Genomic DNA, 20,786 nt, shown 5'->3' with positions numbered 1-20,786 from the left:
CAAGGTGTCTCAGGTGTGCTGACCGTGCGGGACGCCAGGTTCCTAGACCTGGGGAAGTAGTCGCCGGCTTGGGGGAGGGATGTCATAGGACGGCGGGGCCGTGCGGTGTCTTCGAGTCCCTGGGGGAAGGTGACTGCAGCCCTGGACTCAGGTGCGTGGGCCCAGCGTCCTCCCGACGAGCGGTGGTCTCCTGGGAGCCCGTGCGACGCACAACGCCGCTGCCCTGCGCCCCCAGACCCTCTTGAGAACTACCCTCCATCCTCCCTGTGCCCTGGGGGTCCCCCAACCCCCAAAACAGTGACGGCGTGACTGTTTCCCCATCCTCCCCAGACCCCCTATAATCTGCCGACAAGGCTGCGCCTTCATTCCTTGTCTGGTGTGTGGTGTGTGCAGTCTGAACCGAATGAAATCAGCTGTCCTGCACACACTGGAGGAGGGGAGCGGAAGCGCGGCCTTCCCATTCCTTTACTCCCCTTCACTTACACTTTGTAGTTTCTGCAGAGCAGCACACACACCTGGAGCCCATGCTACACATGATGTGTGACTCCCCGCTCCAGAGGCAGGGCCATCCTCAACTGTGTGGCCACCTCCATGCCCGCTTGATTTACCATCAACCCAGAGAAATCTGCTTCCCTTGTAGCTCCGTTGGTAAAGAATCTGCCTGCAATGCAGGAAACCTGGGCTTGATTCCTGGCTCCGGAAGATCCGCTGGAGAAGGAAACGGCAACCCAGTCCAGTATTCTTGCCTAAAGAATCCCATGGATAGAGCAGCCTGGCAGGTTACAGTCAATGGGGTTGCAAGAGCAGGACACGACTTAGCTAGCCCCTACCACCACCACCACAGAGGAACCTGGCGGGCTACAGTCGTCCATGCGGTCTCACAAGAGCTCGCCACCACTTAGAGACTAAACCACAACCATCATGAATACGTAAAATCCATTTTTAAGCTTTTTTTTTTAAAAGGTATAAAAGTGAAAACTTCTTTTATTCAACATTGTTTTGAGATGTATCCATGTTGACCTCCTGTGTAACATTCTGATGGATAAAACACCACAAGTTCTGTACCGATTGCTTTGTGATCTAAAGAGTCTCTATTTTTTTTTTTTTTTTTTTGGTTTGGAAAAATAGAGCTGGTTTTCATTTTAAAATATTTATGTTGATAAGAAATGTGTTTTTTAATTAATATTTAAAATTTCTAATATGGTAAATATCCATAGATAAAACCCATGTATGCAAAAGCTCTATGGGGATCCTTGATAGTTTTTGAGAGTCTAAAGAGTTCCAGAGACCAAAGTGACGGGAACAGAGACCCGTGAAGAAATTCAGTGGCCTGTGACTGGGGTCACGACACCCGCAACAGTACCATCCCGCGCACTCTGTGAAACCAGGAAGAAGACAGTAAGAAAACCACCTGGCTTCCCTGAGGAGGGACTGGCAGGCAGGGGTCACTGTCCAAAGTCTTGGGAAGCTCAAAAGCGGCCAGCAGGGGCCATAGGGAAAGCAACTTTCTAGAACCTGAAGACCCTTCTGGGCAGTGACTGCGGTGGGGCCTCAAATGAGCACTTCCTTATCCCAAACCAAGGGAGCTTGTGTCCTGGGAGGCTCAAAAGAGAAAGCTTTATACATTTTCACTGGTTTCTGTGAAAAACCAGTAAGGAGACAAGCTACCGGTAGATGGCCATCGTGGAGGCCAGTCCATGTGCCCCCTACCCCCAACCCTCCACCCCAGTATGGACTCTGTGAACTGGGCCCCACAGCAGAAAAAGCAAACCCAGTCCCTTGCTCTGAGCCTCGGCACCTCCCCCAGGTGAAAGGCAAGGGCTGCAGTGACTGTGGGCGCAGGGAGGGTCGACAAGGAAGCTGGCGAAGAAGTGCCCAGACACGTCCTAAGGAGGGTGTACAGATGGCCTGATGTGCAGGAAAGGATGGTGGACAGCATTATTCATAAGGGAAATGCAAATTAAAACACATGGATTAGAATGGCTTAAAAAAGGAAAAGCGACAGTACTAAGTGCTGGGGAGTCTTTGGTGCTGGAAATACAAAATGGCCCAGCCACTTAAACCGTTTGGCAGGCGGCTTTTGTTGTTGTTTTCTTTTTCTTTAATTATAGATTTTCTTTTTTAGGGCAATTTTATGTCCACACCAAAACTGAACAGAAAGTACAGAGTTCCCACACACCCCGTCCAACAGCCCCGCCACCACCCACATCCCCCACCAGAGCTATGTGTTTGCTACAATCCATGCTCAAACGCTGGAGAAGGAAATGGCAACCCACTCCAGTATTCTTGCCTGGAGAAGCCCATGGACAGAAGAGCCTGGAGGGCTACAATCCATAGGATCTCAAAGAGTCAGACACGATTGAAGCAATTTAGCACATGCTCATATGTGGACACATCACGTCACCGAGTCCAGAGTTTATATCAGAGTTCACGCTCTGTCATACATCCACATGTTCAGACAAATGCTTAGCGATGTATGTGCATCTTTACAGTATCACACAGAGCATGCTCACCACCTTGAAAAGCTGATGTCCTCTCCCTGTCCTTCCCTCCCTCTTGCTTAATCCCTAGCAACCACTGAATTTTTTTTTTCAGTTTTTTATTATGGTAAAATGGCACATAACAGAAAGTTTACCGTCCTAATCGCTCTTTAAGTGTTGAGTTCAGTAGTCGTAAGTACATTCATAACGCTGTGCAGCTATCACCACCATCCATCTTCAAACTTCTCATCTGGGAAAACTGAAACTCCATCTCATTAGACACCGACTCCCCATCGCCCTCTTCCCCCAACCCACCACCATTCTACTTTCTGTCAGTATGAATTTGACTGCTCTTGGCACCTATCAAATTATACAGTATTTGTCTTTTGTGTGACTGGCTTTTTTCACTCAGCATAATGTCCTCGGGTTTCATCCATGTTGCAGCATGTGTCAGAATCCCCTTCCTAAGGCTGAGTAATCTTCCGCTGTAAGTATGTCTACACCACATTTTGCTTATGCGTTCATCAGTGCAGGGATGCTTGGGTTATTTCCACGCCTCAGCTATTGTGAATAATGCTGTTGTGAACATGACTTCCCGGGTGTAGCTCGTGGTAAAGATCCTGCCTCCCAATGCAGGAGACATGAGAGACCCTGGTTTAATCCCTGGGTCAGGAAGATCCCCTGGAGAAGGGAACGGCAACCCATTCCCATATTCTTGCCTGGGAAATCCCATGGACAGGCTGCAGGCTGCAGTCCATGGGGTCGCAAAGTGTCAGATACGACTAGAGTGACTAAGCACACACAAACATGACCGAACAAACATCACTTCAAGGCCCTGCTTTCAGTTCTTTAGGGGTAAATACTCAGAATGGAATTGCTGGACCATATGGTAATTCTATTTTTAATTTTTTGAGGAACTGCCATACTGTTTGCCACAGTGGCTGTACCATTTTATTCCTACTAACAGTGCACAAATCTTCCTGTTTCCCCACATTCTTGCCCAAACTTGTTTTCTGGATGTTTTGGGTTTTTTTATATACTGGCCATCCTAATGGGTGTGGTATCTCATTGCAGCTTTGTTTTTCATTTCTCCAGTATTAGTGATGTTGAACATGTTTTCACATGCTTATTGGCCATCTGTTTATCTTCTTTGGAAAAATGTTTATTCAAGTCCTTGCCTATTTTTGAATCAGCTTTTTTTGTTGTTACTGAGTTTTAGGAGGTCTCTGTATATTCTAGATATTAATCTGTTATCAGATGTTTGATTTGCAAATATTTTCTCCCACTCTTTGGGTTGCCTTTTTACTCTGATGCTAGTGTCTGATGCACAAAATATGTTTAAATTTTCATGAAGTACAACTTGCTTATTTTTCTTCTCTTGTTGCCTGTGTCTTTGGTGTTATAGCCAAGAAATAATTGCCACATCCAAAGTTGTGAGCTTTGTGTTCTATCTTTTCTTCTAAGAATTTATTGTTTAGGTCTCACATCTAGACCTTTGATACATTCTAATTTTTGTAAATGGTGTGAGGTCAGGGTCAACTCCATTCTTTTGCATATGATTGTCCAGTTTCCCAGCACCACGTGTTGAAAAGACCGTCCTCCTCTCTTGAAGCTTGCCATTAAACTGTGTATGTCGATAGTGATGATGGTTACACGATGGCGTGTCAACTGTACCCGAGGCTGAGTGTCACTGTGTATCAAGGTCTGAATTCCACTTCCTCCACTCACCTGCTCTGAAGCCCCAGGCAAGCCTGTCTTCCTGCACCCCCTCTTCCTCCTCAGTGGGTGGGACCAGATGGTAATTTTGGGGGTTAAGCACCCAGGACACCAGGTTCAGGCTCTGGCAGCCCTGGGTGCTCTGTGGTCCCCATTGTCAGACACGGTGGCCATGGTGGCGGCCCCACATCTATGTACCTGGGCATTCCCAGGGCATTAAAGTTGCATGAACAGTCTGTCCCTCTGCCCGGAACTCTTGTCGCTACTGGATAGCTCACCCTTCTGGAAAGCACACAGCCACTGGGCACCTCGAGCAGCGGTCGGGCACAGGGACCGCCAAGTCAAGCTGGCTGACACTGTGTTCTGGGTATTTCATTGCTTCTGGCAATGGGCTCCAGCCCCCGGAGAACCCAGACCCCTTCCTCCCTCTTGCGTGCCCCTTAGCCCCCTCTTCACTGTAACAAGCAGTTTTCTGAAACAATCTGTTTGCTGGGCCAGTCCTACAGGACTACAGTCCAAACATCTGTCGCCTAGTCTCCAGGACACGTCCACAGCCAATTTGCAGTCCTTTCCAGAGAGGCCAGAGCAGCAGTGAAGAAGTGTTCAGTCCAAAACAAATGTCAGCTGCCGCCCTTTGCGACGAACTCTACTCAAAACCAGGGTTTAACATCTATCTCCGCTGACCTGTCCAGTCCTCCCCCAAATCTGCGAATGACTGGTTCCGTTTACATGGACGAACGCTGACAGTTACTACATATTATAAAATTATGACAATAAAGCCACTTCATTACGTGTTTCTTGCCTGACCTTTTCCTGCTGCACGGATGGGATGAACTGTTCCTGCAGCGATGGAGGGAGGACCCTGTCTATGTGTTGTCGCCCTCTGCAGAGACCAGGGAGCCCTTCGCCAAGCCTCTGGTCCAGGACAGCCAGTTCAGACAGGGAGAGGAACAGGGCCTCCAGTCAAAGGCTGACTGTCCAGGAAACTTGTACCAGGAGATTTTGAAATGGTGTCTTCACTTTGTGAAACCCTTATGCTGAGAACACAGGATAGTGAAGCCCAAAGATGACGAAGATCGAAGGAAAGGCCGCCTAATGTCCTGCAGTGGGTTACAGGCCCTTCTGTCAAGGGACCTGATCTTCATGCCCACTTTGGACACAGGAAGGTCCTTCAGAAGATGAAACCAGGTCCAGCAGGAACTTTCTGTTGACTGGACTCTCCTGTGAGGCTGACAGCTCTCCTCAGGGCACAAGGCTTCACTGAGCCACGCCTTCCCTCCTGGCACAAGGGTCGACAGGATGCGAGAGCTATCCTCACTTCTGATTTTTGAAAGCTTGTTAGCATTGTAAATGGCAACTCACTCCAGAATTCTCGTCTGAAGAACCGCATGGACAGAAGAGCCTCGCAGACTCCTGTGTCCATAGGGTCGCAAAGTGTCAGACAGGACTGAAGTGACTTAACATTAGGATTGTAAATGATGTCTTCCTGGTGGATGCTCAAGGCGAACTTGTTCTCCCAGGAGCAGGTGTCCTGAAAGAAAGCCACCTGCCGCGGCAACCTGAGGGGCTGGCTGGCTGAAAGATTCTGGGCCTTTCTCTCATTCTGATTTCCTGGCCTCAGGGCCTGACAAGGATGGCGACGCCTCTGGCTGGACACCTCCACAATCACTGCAACAGGTGGCCGGCAGCATCAGCAAGGAGTGTCCGCACACCTAGAGGCCGTCAGCGTTGGGCTAGGTGCTTCTCCCCGAGTGTCGAGCAGGAGGATCCTTTCAGGAGCCCCAGCATCACCTCTGGGGACAAGGTCTGAAAGGGAGATACTGCTGAGAACACAGTCAGAGCTGATGCTCGGGACCCTGCTGGTGCCATTGCCAGCTCCGTTTGCCTGGGGAGGCTGTGATGACACCTGGTCATGTGTGGCCAATGCCCTGCACAGACCTGTGAGCCTATGAAGGAGCAGAGGTCGGCCCGGCACCTTCGTTTTCCCCTCGTGGAGCCACCGCACTGTGGGGTGGAGGGGCCTGGCCTTCACGGAAGCCTGCAGTGGCCACACACGGCACAGCCTATGAGGGCTGGGCCCGCTCCTCTGATGCCTTCCTGTGACTGGGGGCCACACCCAGTGAGGAGCCTGCCAGTGCTGGGGCGGCCCTGACCCTTGACCCCACCAGGGAGAGCAGCACCCAACCCGGAAGGGACCAGCCTGTGCGGCTCAGGGACCCAGACACTGCATTGGCCCCAGCCCTAGATGGCCTGAGAAGTCCAGCCAGCTCCAGTGTGTGTGCCGCAGGTCCATCGGCCACCATGTCGCCTGCATGGCCGGCTCCCCAGTGGCTCTCAGAAAGTTCACTGAATCAACAGACACAGAACTGAACCTTCAGAGGCAGTGGAATCAAAGCCTGAAGGTCTTTGGGTGAAGTGGGTCCTACTTTTCATCCCACAAGGACATTCCAAGTTATAAGGCTGCTCTGAAAACCACCCAGGCCCTCCATCCAAGCCACGATCACACACTGGGGGCCCTCTACAAGGCCATGCCTCCCACACACCAGTCATGGGAGGTCGTCTCTAAAAAGCAAATCCCACGGAAACACTTTTATTAAAGAAAGACCCCTGACGTCCCAGTGCATCACGGTGGCCAAGCTGATGGGCAGCTCTGGTGCGTGTTGAAAAGTCATGCCGCCCACGCTTTCTGGTCCCAGGCCATCCTGCCCTTTCTCCTTCCACTTGAGTCAGGCTTGAAGGAAGCGGTGGTGGGGACTACGCTATGGGATCTGACCTCGGGGAAGACTCAGGGATGCAGATCAAAGTGTCGGTCGCACGGTCATGTCCGACTCTGTGCGGCCCCACAGACTGTATAGCCTGCCAGGCTCCTCTGTCCATGGGATTCTCCAGGCAAGAATACCGAAGTGGGTTGCCACTCCCTTCTCCAGAGGATCCTCCTGACCCAGGGACTGAACCTGGGTCTCCTACACTGCAGGCAGATCCTTTACCGTCTGAGCCTGCAAGGAAGTTCTCAGAGATGCAGACCTTGCAGAAAATTACTGGAGTGGTGAGAAACAGGACAATCCGTGAAAGCTGTCAAATTGCCCTCAACACCACTGCTCTAAACGTGCCCCGGGTCCCCCAGCCTTACATTCCCCGGAGAAGCAGTTTGTTTCCGTTGCCGGCCGCCACCAGGGGCACAGGACTCCCGATGCTAATGACCAGGGGTGTCAGCACCTCCTCTCTGCAGAACCTGAGACCACACACACCTGGGGCCTCTGTGTGGTCTGGGGGCCTCTGCAGGTTCCGGGGACCCGGCTTGGGTCCCGCCAGGCAGATGCCCTGGAACTCGACCATGGCATCATGCCTCCAGTTTCCAAAGCTACAGAATCAAGCCTTCAGAACAAGGGTTCACTTTTAAAAGTGTTTTAATTACAAATGTGGTTTTGAAGCCAGGACACACAATGCCGACACCCTCCTGCTGAGAACCCACACTGTGTACAGCTGCGTGTGTGTGCATGCATGCGCTTGTGCATGTGTGCACACGGCAGATTGTCTTCGAATCAAAGAGCTCTGCCACGGCCAGTGGTGCTGGCACCTCTACAGAAAGTGAACAGTCACAGGGTGTAGATGTGTGCGGAGGCGGACACGCACAGTGGTGAGGACACCCCCGAGGCGGGTCACACATGCATGACAGGGACAGGTCGACTGTCGTGCGTGCAGGACTCACTCTGTGTGAGGGCGTGGCCTGCAGCGAGGGGGAGCCCCAGGGACCAGAGGGCTGGGCGCCATCTGGGAACGACTGGTCAGAGTTTCTGGCCACCCTCGTTGTCATGGTAATGCTTCATTTTGGACAGTGTAAAGTGGTGATTAATGCCTATCTTGCTCTTCAGCAAAGTATTATTCAAGTAGTTTGAACTTAAATATTTTCAAAGTAATCTTTACATTATTGAAGATTGATAAAAAATACAAACTCTGACAACTTTTCATTTCATTCAATCGGCTGCTTTGAAAACCTCCACTTCTGTGTTACCGTGATCTAGAAAGCAATTCCTGGCCTGTATAAGGCTCCTGGTGGGACTTTTCTCAAGATCCATCTTTTCCTGTTACTGGTTCAGTTTTAAAATACTTTCAGAAACCCTTTGCGCCACTGCATTACGAAGAGGAATATGGACCCTTCCCATTACTTCCTTTATTTATAACTTTTTGTAATGAAGAGGGTGCTGTACTCTACGCCAGCCCAGCTTGTCCTGTCACATAAAGGGAACTGTAAAGACTGTTCCTTCTCAAACCTTAATGGAAACATGATGATCCCAAGGGAAGTTTTATGAAGAGGCTGCAACAGTAGTAAAATGTTTGGCAATCAAAAGTTAATTAGAATTAAATCCTCAACCAGGGACGGTGCGATCTCCATGAACAGTCATGAGAAAAGCTGGTTTCTGCCGTGGCAGAAGCTCAGAGCAGCTGCTTGACGGAGTCCAGCCTCTGGGTCTCCAGGTCTGGGGGCCAGTCTGGCCTCTCAGTAGATGTCGGGGCAGCCTGAGAAATCCCGCTCGAAGTAGCCCCCTGCGTACAGCCAGTCGGGGGTCCCAGTGTACGGGTTACTGCCTCGGTGAAACCACCTGCGACACAGAGCAGGCGGTCAGGAGGCCAGTGGACTGTTCTCCACTTGGATCGTGGCCCCTCCAGTCAGCACTGTCACCTTGCATGTCATCTCACGTGCAGCCCAGGCTGCAAGCCGCTGACTCGTGGGACACGGGGTAGCTTCTGCTCAGCCCCAGGAGGGCCTGCAGCCCCTCCTCACTGCCCCCAGGTGGGTGGGTCTGTGCCTCCCCCGCCCCATCCCCATGGCCGCCGGGTGCCTCACCGCGTCTGCCACTCAGCCTCCTCCCGGGCCCGCTCCCTCCGGGCCTCCCTCTGCTTCTCCTCCAGCCGCTCCTTCTCCTGGCTTGCCAGATCTAGGTGCAAGCACGGGGCAGGTCAGGGACCAGGGTGACAGGCAGAGGTGAGGCTGAGAAAGTGGATGAGAGACACCCCACACACCCCCCACCCAACCCCAGGTGGGAACCATAGACAGTAAGTGTGTGGGAAACCAGACCCAAGCCCATGGCCAGGCCCAGACCCCAGGGCAGCCAGCGGCCCACAGAGGGGCCGTGGGGTAGGAAAGGCACAGGGGGGACCCTCCACACCAGAGACTTTCAAACAACAGCTTCTGAAATGTAACCTTACTGTCTGTTGAACCTAGTAAGAAAATCGGGGACTTGTATAACATTTTGTATATATTCTCTTTCATTTCATTTTTCTAGTAACTTAATCTTATTTTATTTATAAAAGAAGTGGCCTGCAGCAAACTAGAAGCTTTACAACTCTTGCCCACAGATGGTTTGAGAAGCATGTCGAGAAGATGTGACGTGTGTTCAGTTAACAGGGATACGTTCCTTCCCTGCACCACCCGCGTGGCCAGGGCTGGGCGCCCAGTCAGCCCCCAATGCGAACACGCACCCATGTTGCCATTCTCCATGCCGCGGATGTCGGGGCGTAGCCGGCAGTCGGTGGGGGCCAGGATCTTCTCCATACCCGTCTCTAGTTCATTGAGACTCACCGTGAAGCTAGTGAAGTTGTACATCTGCGGGGCAGGCACAGAGTCGTTACTATAAATGATACTCTTTTCCACACTTGCCTGGGTCTCCTAGGGGGCTCATCCTCTCCACCCCCACAGGAGGCACCCAAATTCTCACTGTGACATCCGACCTGCACGTCTGTCTCCTCATGCCCCAGGGGTCTGAGAAGAATCTCTATCTCAACCCCTTTGTGGTGGGGTCTGCCGCCTCCTGATACCCAGACCTGGGGACTTGCCTCCCTCTGGCCACTTCTGCTCTGGCCCCGAAGCCTATCTCCACAAGTGGCTGGAGGGGCCCCTGGTCCCTCAAATGACCCCACGGTTCCCTATGTCATGCACAGTAAGAGAGGAGATCGGATCCTGGCTGCTCCCTGGCCCAAATGCGGCCCTACGGCCAATGGCCCTGGCTCCCTAGTCCTTGCTCCATGTACCCGTGTCCCCAGGAGGCCCGCCTCCAGCCCATTAGACAGGTCACTCTGCTGTGTGGGGTTGGGGTCCTTGCCTATCTGTCCTTGGGCTCTACTCCCAGGGACCTGGACCCACCTACTCCAACCCAGTAAATGTTCACTGAACCAAAGAAATGGATATGATTTCTAGTTTTTACTCTGTGTGTGTGTGTATGTTTTTTAAACAGATTTTTCTCCATTATCTTATAATTTGTATTCCACTGAAACTGCAGTCGTGGCTGTGCTGAGATAATCTATTTATCACTGAATGTTTGTTTCCTTTATTTTGCACAGGCTGTGGCTTTGCTTAAAGGATGTAACAAAAATTTTTTAAAAATCTATGATACACTGTATATATATTTTATATATAAATAATATAAAATTATAATATAGTAAAATGAAATTTACTATGTATTTATCATATAATTATTTTATATAAACATTACTGTATGTAATATAATAATTTTACCATAGGTAACAAAATTATAAGTACAATTTTCCAAAACAAATATCAAAACGCATTTAAGGACTGAAATTGACAAGTCAAAAAATTCTCTCTCGAAACTGGTTTGGAAACCCTTTCGGTCAGACACAGCTGGTGTAGACACTGAGGGTTCGCAGTGTAACCAGGTCCTGAGGTGTGTGTGGATGCCTAAGCTGAGTGCTGGAGGGTGGGGGTCATAGGGCTCGGAGGGCAGGGAGCCCCGAGGGTGACAGGATGACTGGGGGCCTGGCTAGGGCCGGGGGCACAGACCTGAGCGGAGTTGGGGGGCCGGGTATTGACTCTCCAGAGTAGCTTGCTGCCTGGAATGACCTGCACCGTCTCCTGAGACTCGGGCACACTGTCCGCTACATCGCAATCAGCCTTCTCAGGGCCGTCGTCCTGAAAGACACAGCACCCACTGCCCCCGGAGCCCTGGCAGACCCTCCCAAGCCCCCGAGAGGGCAGCAGGCACCACGCTCCTGGTAGGGGGGCCCATGTGGCCTCCTGAGCGTGATTGGATGGGGCGACACCTCCTCAGGTAGCCAAGGGTGCCCCCAAGTGGTCCTCTCCCCCAACGCTGCCCTTCTGCACGCGTGGTGACTTCAGGGTGTCTCAGCGTCTCTAGACTAAGCTCTCACTTGGGGTCACATCTCAATAGAAAAGTACAACTGCTACTTTCTTTTCAAAAGCAGTGGGACCTGGAGAAGAAGAGTGGCTTTTAGTTAGCTGTGAGGGAGACACTTAATTACAACGAGCACAGCCTGGCAGTCTTCCCCACCTGCGGGTTACGCGGTGTGGTGCCAGAAGCTAAGTGAAGACACAGGGCAGCGGTCTGCAACCCCACGAAATGCTCCCTCCTTGGGACGTCACCCCGAGGGGCAACACAGCCAAGCAAACGCACTAAACATGTCAGCAAACAGATTTAACATCTGCTCTATGGTCTTCAAATGGAACTTTACTTTTTTTTTTTTTTTTTAGTTTAAAGGAGTATTTTTAGAAAAGATGTCTAATAGCACCTGTGAAATATTACAACATAAAAACCAACAGGGACGTCCCAGGCAGTCCAGTGGCTAAGACTCTGAGCCTCCCCTATAGAGGGCACAGGTGTGACCCCTGGTCAGGGAACTGAGTTCCCAGACGCCACATGCCTAGTGGCTTGGCCCAAAACAAGACAAGAAACAATAACAATCTCAGCAGAAGTTGAATATTCTGTTAAACAGATACTGAACACCTCAGGTTTGGTACATTCTAATTTATCATCTAGAAAAACACGACACCTCTCTTGAACTATTGCCTCTAGTCTTAGGCTCAAGAAGAACTAGTCTTAAGACAATCAGTATTGGGTTTTATCACCTGGAACTCAGAATAGAAATGCAGAAAGGACATCCACTTGCTTATCTACTGGGTCTCAGCTAACAAGGTGCGGGGACAGGAGAGGTATCAAGAAATATCCAGAAGGAAATGGAGGCACCCTCTGATTCTGCCAGGTAGAGGGGTGGGTAGAGGCACCCCAGCACCTGGCCATCCAGAATCAGGTGGACAAGCACCTTCGCTCGGAGAGACAGATTCTGTAATCCACCGCCTCCAGCTGGACCACAAAGGCACTGCCTGGCCAGGCCCCCTCACCCTCGCTGGGGACTCCCCCACGGCAGCCCCGTACCGGTTTCATCTTCCGCAGGGAGTCCCCTCTTCTTTCCTGCTTCCTGAAGGACTCGTATGTGACAGGGTCTATGCCCCACAAGCACTCCGTCCACTTGCCATAGATCACGAACAGCTTCTTTTTGCTGGAGGGAAAGGGAATTTTTAAAAGCAAGTAACAGTGATCATCAACCGTTCATCCAGAAATGCAGCCCCCTAACCTGACCCAGAATCAATCTTCATCATCAGTCTTGTAAACCCTAGGGTACTGCTGGTGCAAACATGCAGACGGAAAGCTCCATTTCAGTATCGCCACTCACAGCTTTCAGACTAACTCTTCACACTCCTTTGCCAAAGCAGGAAGGAGAAAACAAGGGCACAAGAACCTGAAGGGCTGCGGGAGGCAGATGGGGTGAGAACAAGTGTGTAACATAACACCCTGTGAGCCCGATTGTCGTTTTTTAAATATACTACATCTTTTAAGTACCATGTGTCCTGCAGCCCCTTCTCTATATCCTATAAACAACCCTCCCCACATCCAGCTGCCACTGCCTCTTCAGCTCCATAACCTGGAGTCACACCCCCATCACTGTCCGCCCACAGCCTCCAGAAAGGGCGCTCTGCCTGATTCCCAAGGAACAATGCATGCTGTGCCTTGTTCTCCTTTCCTGCATCTTCCTGGGTGAGCAGGGAGTTGACCATGTGCTCCTGGAAGGCTGTGCTGGCAGCCGAGGGCCATGCTGGGAGGGCACCTGTGCTTCAGAGGCTGGGCCTGGAGGGTGGCAAGCGGGGACACATGGCCAAGTCCTCTCTGTCCAATTTGGGATGGAAAACCAGAAACTCGGAGCTGGGCTGGTGCAGGGGGGTGTCCACTGCTGCAGCCCACGTCTGTGGGCCAGCTGACCACGGTCTCCCTCTGGGCTAACTCTGCAGGGCTGGCCAATGCCAGTCCCCCTAACAGGACTGCTGTCCTGTGAAGCCATACACCAAGTCCCAAAAGATTTCAAGGGGCGAAGTGGTCAGAGTCTTAAGTCTAAGGGATTTGAACAGGTAAACATCTGACACCCAACAGAGTGGGACAGAGCAAAAGTACCCGCTGCTTTACACTAGGAACTATTTTTACCTGAAAATGTACATATTTTAGGAGCTAAAAGGAATCTTATGGCTGTTATGTGGTCCAAGTTACTTGATGGAAAAAAAAAGAGAGAGAAACTGAGACCCAACACATAGTGTAACTAACCCAAAGTGGGGAAGAATCCCCCAAACTTGTTAAAATACTACTGATCATTTCTCTGCTCACAGAAACTTGAACAAGTCCCAGATTTCCCAACAGGAGCGAAAAAAATCATGTGGAAAAGGATGCCCATAAACGCGTGTTTGGGTTTTGCCTGATAACCATACTGAGCCCAGGAGAGAGAGTGAAACATGAGGTCAGATTCTAAAACCACGACTTCTGCAGAAGACGCAAGCACCAACTAGGCACCTGTGACCCGATCTGCGCGGGGATCTACCTTTTGTCTTGAATGTACCCCTCCACTTTGTGAAGTTCTTTCCCAAACAGTCCACACGGTTTAAAGTGAAGCACACACTTATCTCCAGTCCTGCAGGGAAGACAAACACAGGCTTCTGTTGTGGATGGGAAATGTCAAGAAAAGGCGAATCGAGGGGGTAGGGAAAGAGAGAAGGAGAGAGAGATGGAGGGGGAGATACAGAGGGAAAGACCGAGAGTGAGGGGAAGATGGGGAGATAGCAGGGGAGAGAGGGGAGCAAGCAAGAGCTCGTACAAGGGCTCCCCAGGGCGGGGCAGCATCAGGACTGCATGGACGGCCCAGGGACCTTTCCAGGGGACAGAAAGCTTCAAGTACTGCCTGGTGCTGATGGTTACACAATTCGGTAGATTTACTAAAAGTCATTTACATGTCTACTTTAAATGGGTGGATTTTATGACATGTAAATTATATCTTAACAAAGCTGTTAAGAAACAAAGCAAACCAGCCATGAACTTCGAGGAATAAGGCCTGGCAGACTGGACAGTGGTCACTGTTTTCACCAGGAGATCACACCATTCTTGAGTGTAGTTTAAAACTTCCAACTAAATCAACCACTGTGACTAAAAACACAGAAATAACAACACGGAGCACTAACGATGACTTTGACCAGTGCCGGCCAGAATCAGATCCAACCGCAGCACGTGTGTTGTCTCGCGGCCAGTATGGCCCATCTGGAAGCTGAGCTCACCGGGGACCAGGGAGGGCCTTGGGGGGCTGAGGGTGGCATGAATACACAGCTGAACGCCAGCGGCCAGTGCTCTGGGCGCCCCATCGCCACCCTGACTCGCAGCATCTCAGCATTGGGCCCGTTACCTGTGGTTTAAAATCTCCACTGTCCCATACTGCTCTATCCAGAGCTTGCCGATAATCACGTTGTGGACACAGCACGTAGGGTTGGTCCAGGTGTATGCTTCCTTATGTCTGAAATACGCCAGAGAACAGAGACACCGCGTGACCCTAGAAGCTAAGTCCCAGACAGAATCACACCATAATGGACTGAAAGCCGCAGAAGGGCATAGCACAGCTTTGAACTCCCGAGCAGTGGCTACGTCTTTAGCATTCGTTTGAAATGTCCTTTGTAGTATCAACAAAGCTTTCTATTTAAACGTGGAGACAAGTTAATCAGCAATAAAAGGCTGCAACAAAGGCAAGAGATTTCCTGTGAAGTTGTCAACAGAACAGCCCTCTTACCATCCCCGCCCTGCCCTGTGGGAACCACGAGGTCCCTAGCGAGCCTGGGCCCTGGGCCTCTGGGGCCAACATGAGGCGGGGTGGGTCCTGGGGTGCAAATGCCTTTCCCATCAGTCACCTGTTCCCCAGGTGGGCTTCCTCAAGGAGAAAAGAAACCTCACAAACGGGCGGGGAGCAGAGGGCCAGACCCATGTCTCAAGGGAGGCTGTGTCAGAGCCACAGTTGAGGGCAAAAAAAGGCCCAGGGCACAAGCATTTCACGAGGAACACTGGAAACTTCTTGAATGTCCTGGGAACCAAAAGTGTTCATTGACAGGGCTTGCAACTCTGCAGGTTGCAACTCTCCCCACCCTTAAAAGCCAAGAGCAGGTGACCAGGAGGGGCTGCCCCGGTCTGACCCAAGATGCAAGGGTCTGGGGTGGAGACTGGGGAGCCCACGCGCCTCTGGCCAGGTGGGGCTCACAGGAAACACAAATGCCATACAAAGCTCCCACGGAGCTGCAGGCAGCGAGGCTCGTGCTTCAGGGAGGCGGCTGTGCCCCTTGGTCTGGACCGTCCACAACAGGTCTGCAGTGCCAGGCGGCTGCTAGAGACTCGGTTTCTGCCTGGAGGGTCTTTGATCAACGTCAGATTGGGCATGTCTGGATTTAAATCGATTTAAAGGTATGCATGCATCCTTGAAGACGGCCCCTCCATTCTCCTCCCCTCCTGGAGTTCAGACCCTAGACCACAGCTGGTCTGTGTGACCACAGCATGTGCACATAGGCTGTGGTCACTTCTGAGGTCAGGTGATGAAGGACACGTCTATCCTTGGGCACCCATCCTTGGTCCCTAGCTCTGGGGGGTGCCCGTGTCCGGCTGCACAGCTGTGCAGAGCAGGGGGGTGGCAAGCAACCCTGGCCTCTGCCAGCGGCCAGGGAAGACAGTGCGGGAGCAGAGGCTCTGCCTGGTTGTCTTCAGGGGTTCATCCAGCCTGCACCCCAGCTGCACCAGCACAGAACCCCAACAGAGCCCCCACATCACCCCCAACACCAGGCGAGGACAGGATTGTTTCAGGCTCTGAGCTGGGCTGTCACACAGCAGGGGACGACGACCACAACCAGGGACTGAACTGCAGAGACCAGGGAGAAAAAACAGGACCCAACCCAATCCTGTAAGGAGCACACCCCCTGCCCCAGGAACCACCACCCCAACGAGGCCTCCAGGCTCCCTGGAGGAGGGTCCTGCGCTGCAAGGCTGCCCGCCTGGCTGCCCACCACGGCCCCTGCACCGCACAGCTCCCCACTCACTTGAGCAGCTCCAGTGTGATGGTGCCGCGGGGCTCTGCTTCCACGCTCTTCCCCCAGAACTTGAGCTTCGGATAGATGGAGCCATGAAACAGGAAGTCCTGGTGGAGGCCCTCCGAGTAGAACGCACTGATTGGGGGGTGGTGGCTCACCTGCTCGGATATGAATCTGAACCCTAAGTCTTCCCTGGAAGCAAAAATGAGGAAAAGAAAGGAAGGGGCAGGAGAGACAACCAAAGGACCTTGTGAGTGACAGCAAAGCCCATAAAGTCGGCCCAGCACCCGCCTCCCCAGGGAAGCCCACAGCTCAGCACCTGCATGTGGGATGGAGGACCCACAGAGCCCCTGACCCCCACGTTTGGGAGGGGTGCTGGGATAAGGGGACCACACATGCTGTCTCATATGGCAGAAACAACCAGCGCGGCTCTCCAATGTCACACGTGGCCTAATACTGACCACACAAACACGCACACGCACACACATGCACACGCACACACACACGCACGCGCACACACACTGTGTCCCGGGGCCATCACCAACACACAAAACAAGCAGCCCTGCGGAGAGGCCCCCTGCCCTGACCCCCTGCCCACCCCGGTGCTCTTAGGGCCAGCGACTCAGAGGCCCGACAGCAAACTGTCACCTGACTTCTCCAGGGATGCCCACTGCCCAGTAAACCCAGAGGAGGACTGTCCAGCCTCCTTTCAAGGCTCCCAGGATGTTTGTGATGAAATGTCTTATGTCCCAAGATATTCCTGGCCAAGAAGTAGGATTTTTAGTACACTCTCTTTTTCAATAAAAATGTCAGTTTTTAATTGTTCCAGAACTCTGAATACACCTACAGCTATAGTCATTAAAAATTATAAAAGCTCAACCACATAATTACTAACTTAACTGGAATCAGAATTTCCAATCATTACAGAGGAAGGAAAGTTGAAAAATTAGATTTTAAAAGGTTGCCTACCAAGGTATGTAATTTACAAAATGAATACTTGTCTAAGAACAGAAAGTGTTATTTTTAGTTATCCATGAGCAAGCTCTAGGGACAAAACGATACTGGTGAGTGGCCAGTTTAGTTACCTTGCCCAAACAGGAAGATGGCTGTCTAACACGCGTGGCACACTGCAGACACCGGAAGTGTGATTGGGAAGTTGCGGCCTGACACAAGTGTAGAGAGTGTGTCAGTGTTCCCTACCAGTCCATGAGGCTGGTTCAGCTGAACTATGCTCTGAAAGAGACCGACGCTGGGCTGTTGCTACATTCAGCGCCTTGGAGGGCTTGCATGCTTTTAACCCCCTGCTTGCTTTCTGTTGTCTGGACTCTTAATGTACTGTGCTTTGATTTCTCTTTTCTGATATTTCAATGATGCTCTTAATATGCACAAATGCTGAAAACTATCTAACAGCTACATAAGGGCAGAATCTCGAATACTGGACTAGAGTATGCTGACCAAAGGGAGGAAGCTCTTGCTCAAGAGGAATATCTAAGAAACATCTCCACGAATTCCAGATACAAGTGTCCCCCTGAGACTGACCCTCAGGCCAGCCTTCCCCTGCCTGGGCTTCAGCTTCCCTGTTTCTCAAAGGAGAAAGCTGTGCCTACGGTCCCTCTTGCTGTGACCTGCCACAGCCCCAGACCACCTGCTGCACTCCTGTCATTTACAAGGATCCTGGCAGCACACAGCATGCTTTCTCCTAACTTATCTGGCTTTCTCGAAGAAAATGACATGTGGAGAAGGGGTCCTCCAGCACCCAGTGCCAGCCAGCCTCTAAAGCACACTAAAACCCAGGAGGACCCCACACAGACCCTGTGCACAGAGGGGCCGCTGCTGAGCCATTCAGGACGAGCCAGAGAAGGTGGAATCTGAAACTGGCATGAATGCTGCCTCCCCACCTGGGAAGAGATGCACGTGCAGGCTGCCTGCATTACCAAGATGACAACTCCTCCCCGGACGGGCTGAAAGCAGGGCTGACACGCACACCTCTGCAAACAGTGTAAACTCTGACACATCTGAAGGGCCTATTCTCAGCCGCCTAGCATCCCCACAGCCCAGCATCATCTACTCACCACAGCAAAGACTCAACCATTAACAACACATATGCACAGAAGGACCCAAGAACTACAGCCAGAAGTTTGTGGTTCTTTGAATCCAAGATTAGTCACACAGTACACCACTGTTTTATAAAGATGCTGCAAATTACAGTAGGCCATGCAGACATGCCCACACACACAAGCACCCAGCAGCACTACACCCCGCCATCCCCTCTCTGCTCCTGAACCTAACCTACACGTTTAGGTTAGGTCCTGAGCCTAAACCACACATTCTGGCCATCCCCTCTCCATTCCTGAACCTAACGCAGTCTTCGGTTTTCAATTCGGTTTCTCACCAGGGTTCTGTTATGCCATTAACACAACACCTCTCTAAAGTGAACCATTTTTCCACCCACAGGAAGCCCCTCAATTCAGCCACCTGGAGACATCCATGCTGCACAAGGACCCTCCTCATCCGTCACCAGAGTCCTGTGCCCAAGACACCACGAGGGCCCCATCTGCTTACCTGATGAGCTCATACGTCTCCCCCAGGAGCGGGTTGAAGGGCTTGCCGGTCCTCTCCCACTGGGAAGCCACAGCTGAAACCGCAAAGGCCGCCACAGACTGGAAGCAACCACAGGCCAGTGAGGGGGTGGTGACCATGAGGACGTGCGAGCCAAGGGCTGGGGTGGCGCCCAGACACGCGCTTGGGGTGACTTCTCAGTCTCCCGCTGGTAACGCGTGTGAAACCACAGAACTTCCGGGGAAATGCTGTTTATCACCCACCACTTCCTCAAAGCCACAGAAAGCAGGAACTCTGCCATCTCCCACCCCAGTTGGGGCCTGCCCTGCAGGCCATCTATCACACATATGCACACACTCGCATGGGACGGTGGTGCTGAAAGGACCCAAGAGGGGCCAACTGCCAGCCCCACATCCCCCTGCAGCCCCACAGGCCCAACCGACAGGAGGCCAAGACCACACCCGTGGAGAATGTGCCTGTGGCAAATGCCTAAGCCGTTGGGCAGGACAGCTCCCCAAAGTCAGTGTGAGCTGCTCCGGCCCCGCTCCCAGACATCCCACTGCTGAGGGCCAAGGTCCCTGCCCCCACGTGGCCAGTCACATTAAGTCACGTTTTTAACTGCTATGGTCTGCGTGCAACCAAGCACAGTGCCAGGTGCCCCCCGAAGTGAGCTTGCCACCCACCTGCATCCTTTCTAGGGACTGGGGCTGGCGGGAGGCTCTGTGAATTAGGTACACATGTTCCATGTACTCTGTGATCCGCTGCAGGAAACTCAGGGGCTCATTGAAGGCTATGGGCATCGTGATCTTGGACAGCTCCTAGGAGGGGCCGGAGAGGACCCTCTCCATTAGCAGCAGGCTCTCCCCACACCCGCCCCTCCACCGAGCACCGCTTCTTAGAGTCACAGCCACCTGTGCCGGACAAGATGGTGGAGGCCCCGTGAGAAGTCTGGCTCTCTGAACTCACCAAGCCGATGCACTTCTTCAATATGCTCCACACGCTGAAGTCGCTTCTGGTAAACATTGGGGCAGGCAGAGATGTCCTGCAGAGGAGCAACCAGAGCAACACGTGTGTTTCAACAATGTGAGTCACAATGGATGGCTCTGCTCAGTGGCCCTTGTCTTTCACCTTTTCTAAGCATTAGTGTTTCTCTATGTTGGCTCGCCAGTGGAGGAAAAAAGGACCAGACTGCTGCAGAAGTCCCAGAGAAAGCTTTCTGTACCAAATATTGGAGGGCCTCCTGGGAAATGATCACGGCCACATGGACGACCTTCCCCCATGGAGCTGGGGAGTCAGGTCGCCGCACCCCCACCCCAGGGCAGCCGGGCGCCAGCAGCCAGGAGCAGCTGCAGGACCATGGACAGAGGTCAGACAAGAAGGAGTCCCACTCAGAAAACATCTCAGAAACCGGCTCTTAAACCCCTCTGAAGCTTGTGCTTGTCTTTCCTGAGGTCCTGTGTGGCCATGACATGACAGGCGCCAGCTGTGAGGGGCCACGAGGGGGAGGGCAAAGCCCAAGGATGGCCCTGCATACAGGCAGGAGCTGACGAGATGGAGGAGAAGAAGGCCCAGGCTCAGGGCACAGAGCAGACAGAGCCCTAACGAGGGAAAAGCCGGGGCACCAAGGACCCCACAAGGCTGGGACCTCTGACCGTGGGTAGGGCTGCCCCCAGAGAGAGGCACAGGTGCCGGGGTCATCCTTAGAGGAGACCCTTACGGTTCATGGTCCAAACTAACACACTGGAGAGAGAAGAGCTGCTGCACCCTCACTCAGGGCCGTGTCCACCGCCTGGGAGCTTAAGAAGGGGGAGGTACAGGATTGGACCTGTCCAGAAACGGTGAAA

General features: G+C 52.2%; 1 protein-coding gene across 2 annotated transcripts in view; it reads right to left on the bottom strand.

Moving 5' to 3' along the window:
* Positions 1-7,585: 7,585 nt before the first annotated feature.
* OSBPL2 (oxysterol binding protein-like 2) overlaps positions 7,586-20,786 on the bottom strand; it is a 24,387-nt gene continuing 11,186 nt past the window's right edge. For both annotated transcript variants that reach the window (XM_010841870.1, XM_010841869.1), the window contains exons 4-14: positions 19,909-19,984; positions 19,626-19,760; positions 18,946-19,043; positions 16,393-16,575; positions 14,727-14,834; positions 13,875-13,964; positions 12,386-12,509; positions 10,996-11,124; positions 9,678-9,801; positions 9,043-9,133; positions 7,586-8,797 (exon numbers count right to left, since the gene is read on the bottom strand). In XM_010841870.1, coding sequence (XP_010840172.1) covers positions 8,695-8,797; positions 9,043-9,133; positions 9,678-9,801; positions 10,996-11,124; positions 12,386-12,509; positions 13,875-13,964; positions 14,727-14,834; positions 16,393-16,575; positions 18,946-19,043; positions 19,626-19,760; positions 19,909-19,984 — 1,261 coding nt within the window. In that variant the 3' untranslated portion in view covers positions 7,586-8,694. The remainder of the gene's footprint in view (positions 8,798-9,042; positions 9,134-9,677; positions 9,802-10,995; positions 11,125-12,385; positions 12,510-13,874; positions 13,965-14,726; positions 14,835-16,392; positions 16,576-18,945; positions 19,044-19,625; positions 19,761-19,908; positions 19,985-20,786) is intronic.

This window comes from Bison bison, unplaced genomic scaffold, assembly GCF_000754665.1.
Source record: "Bison bison bison isolate TAMUID 2011002044 unplaced genomic scaffold, Bison_UMD1.0 scf7180017864167, whole genome shotgun sequence".
Taxonomy (NCBI): domain Eukaryota; kingdom Metazoa; phylum Chordata; class Mammalia; order Artiodactyla; family Bovidae; genus Bison; species Bison bison.
This window is presented reverse-complemented; position numbering and strand designations above follow the sequence as displayed.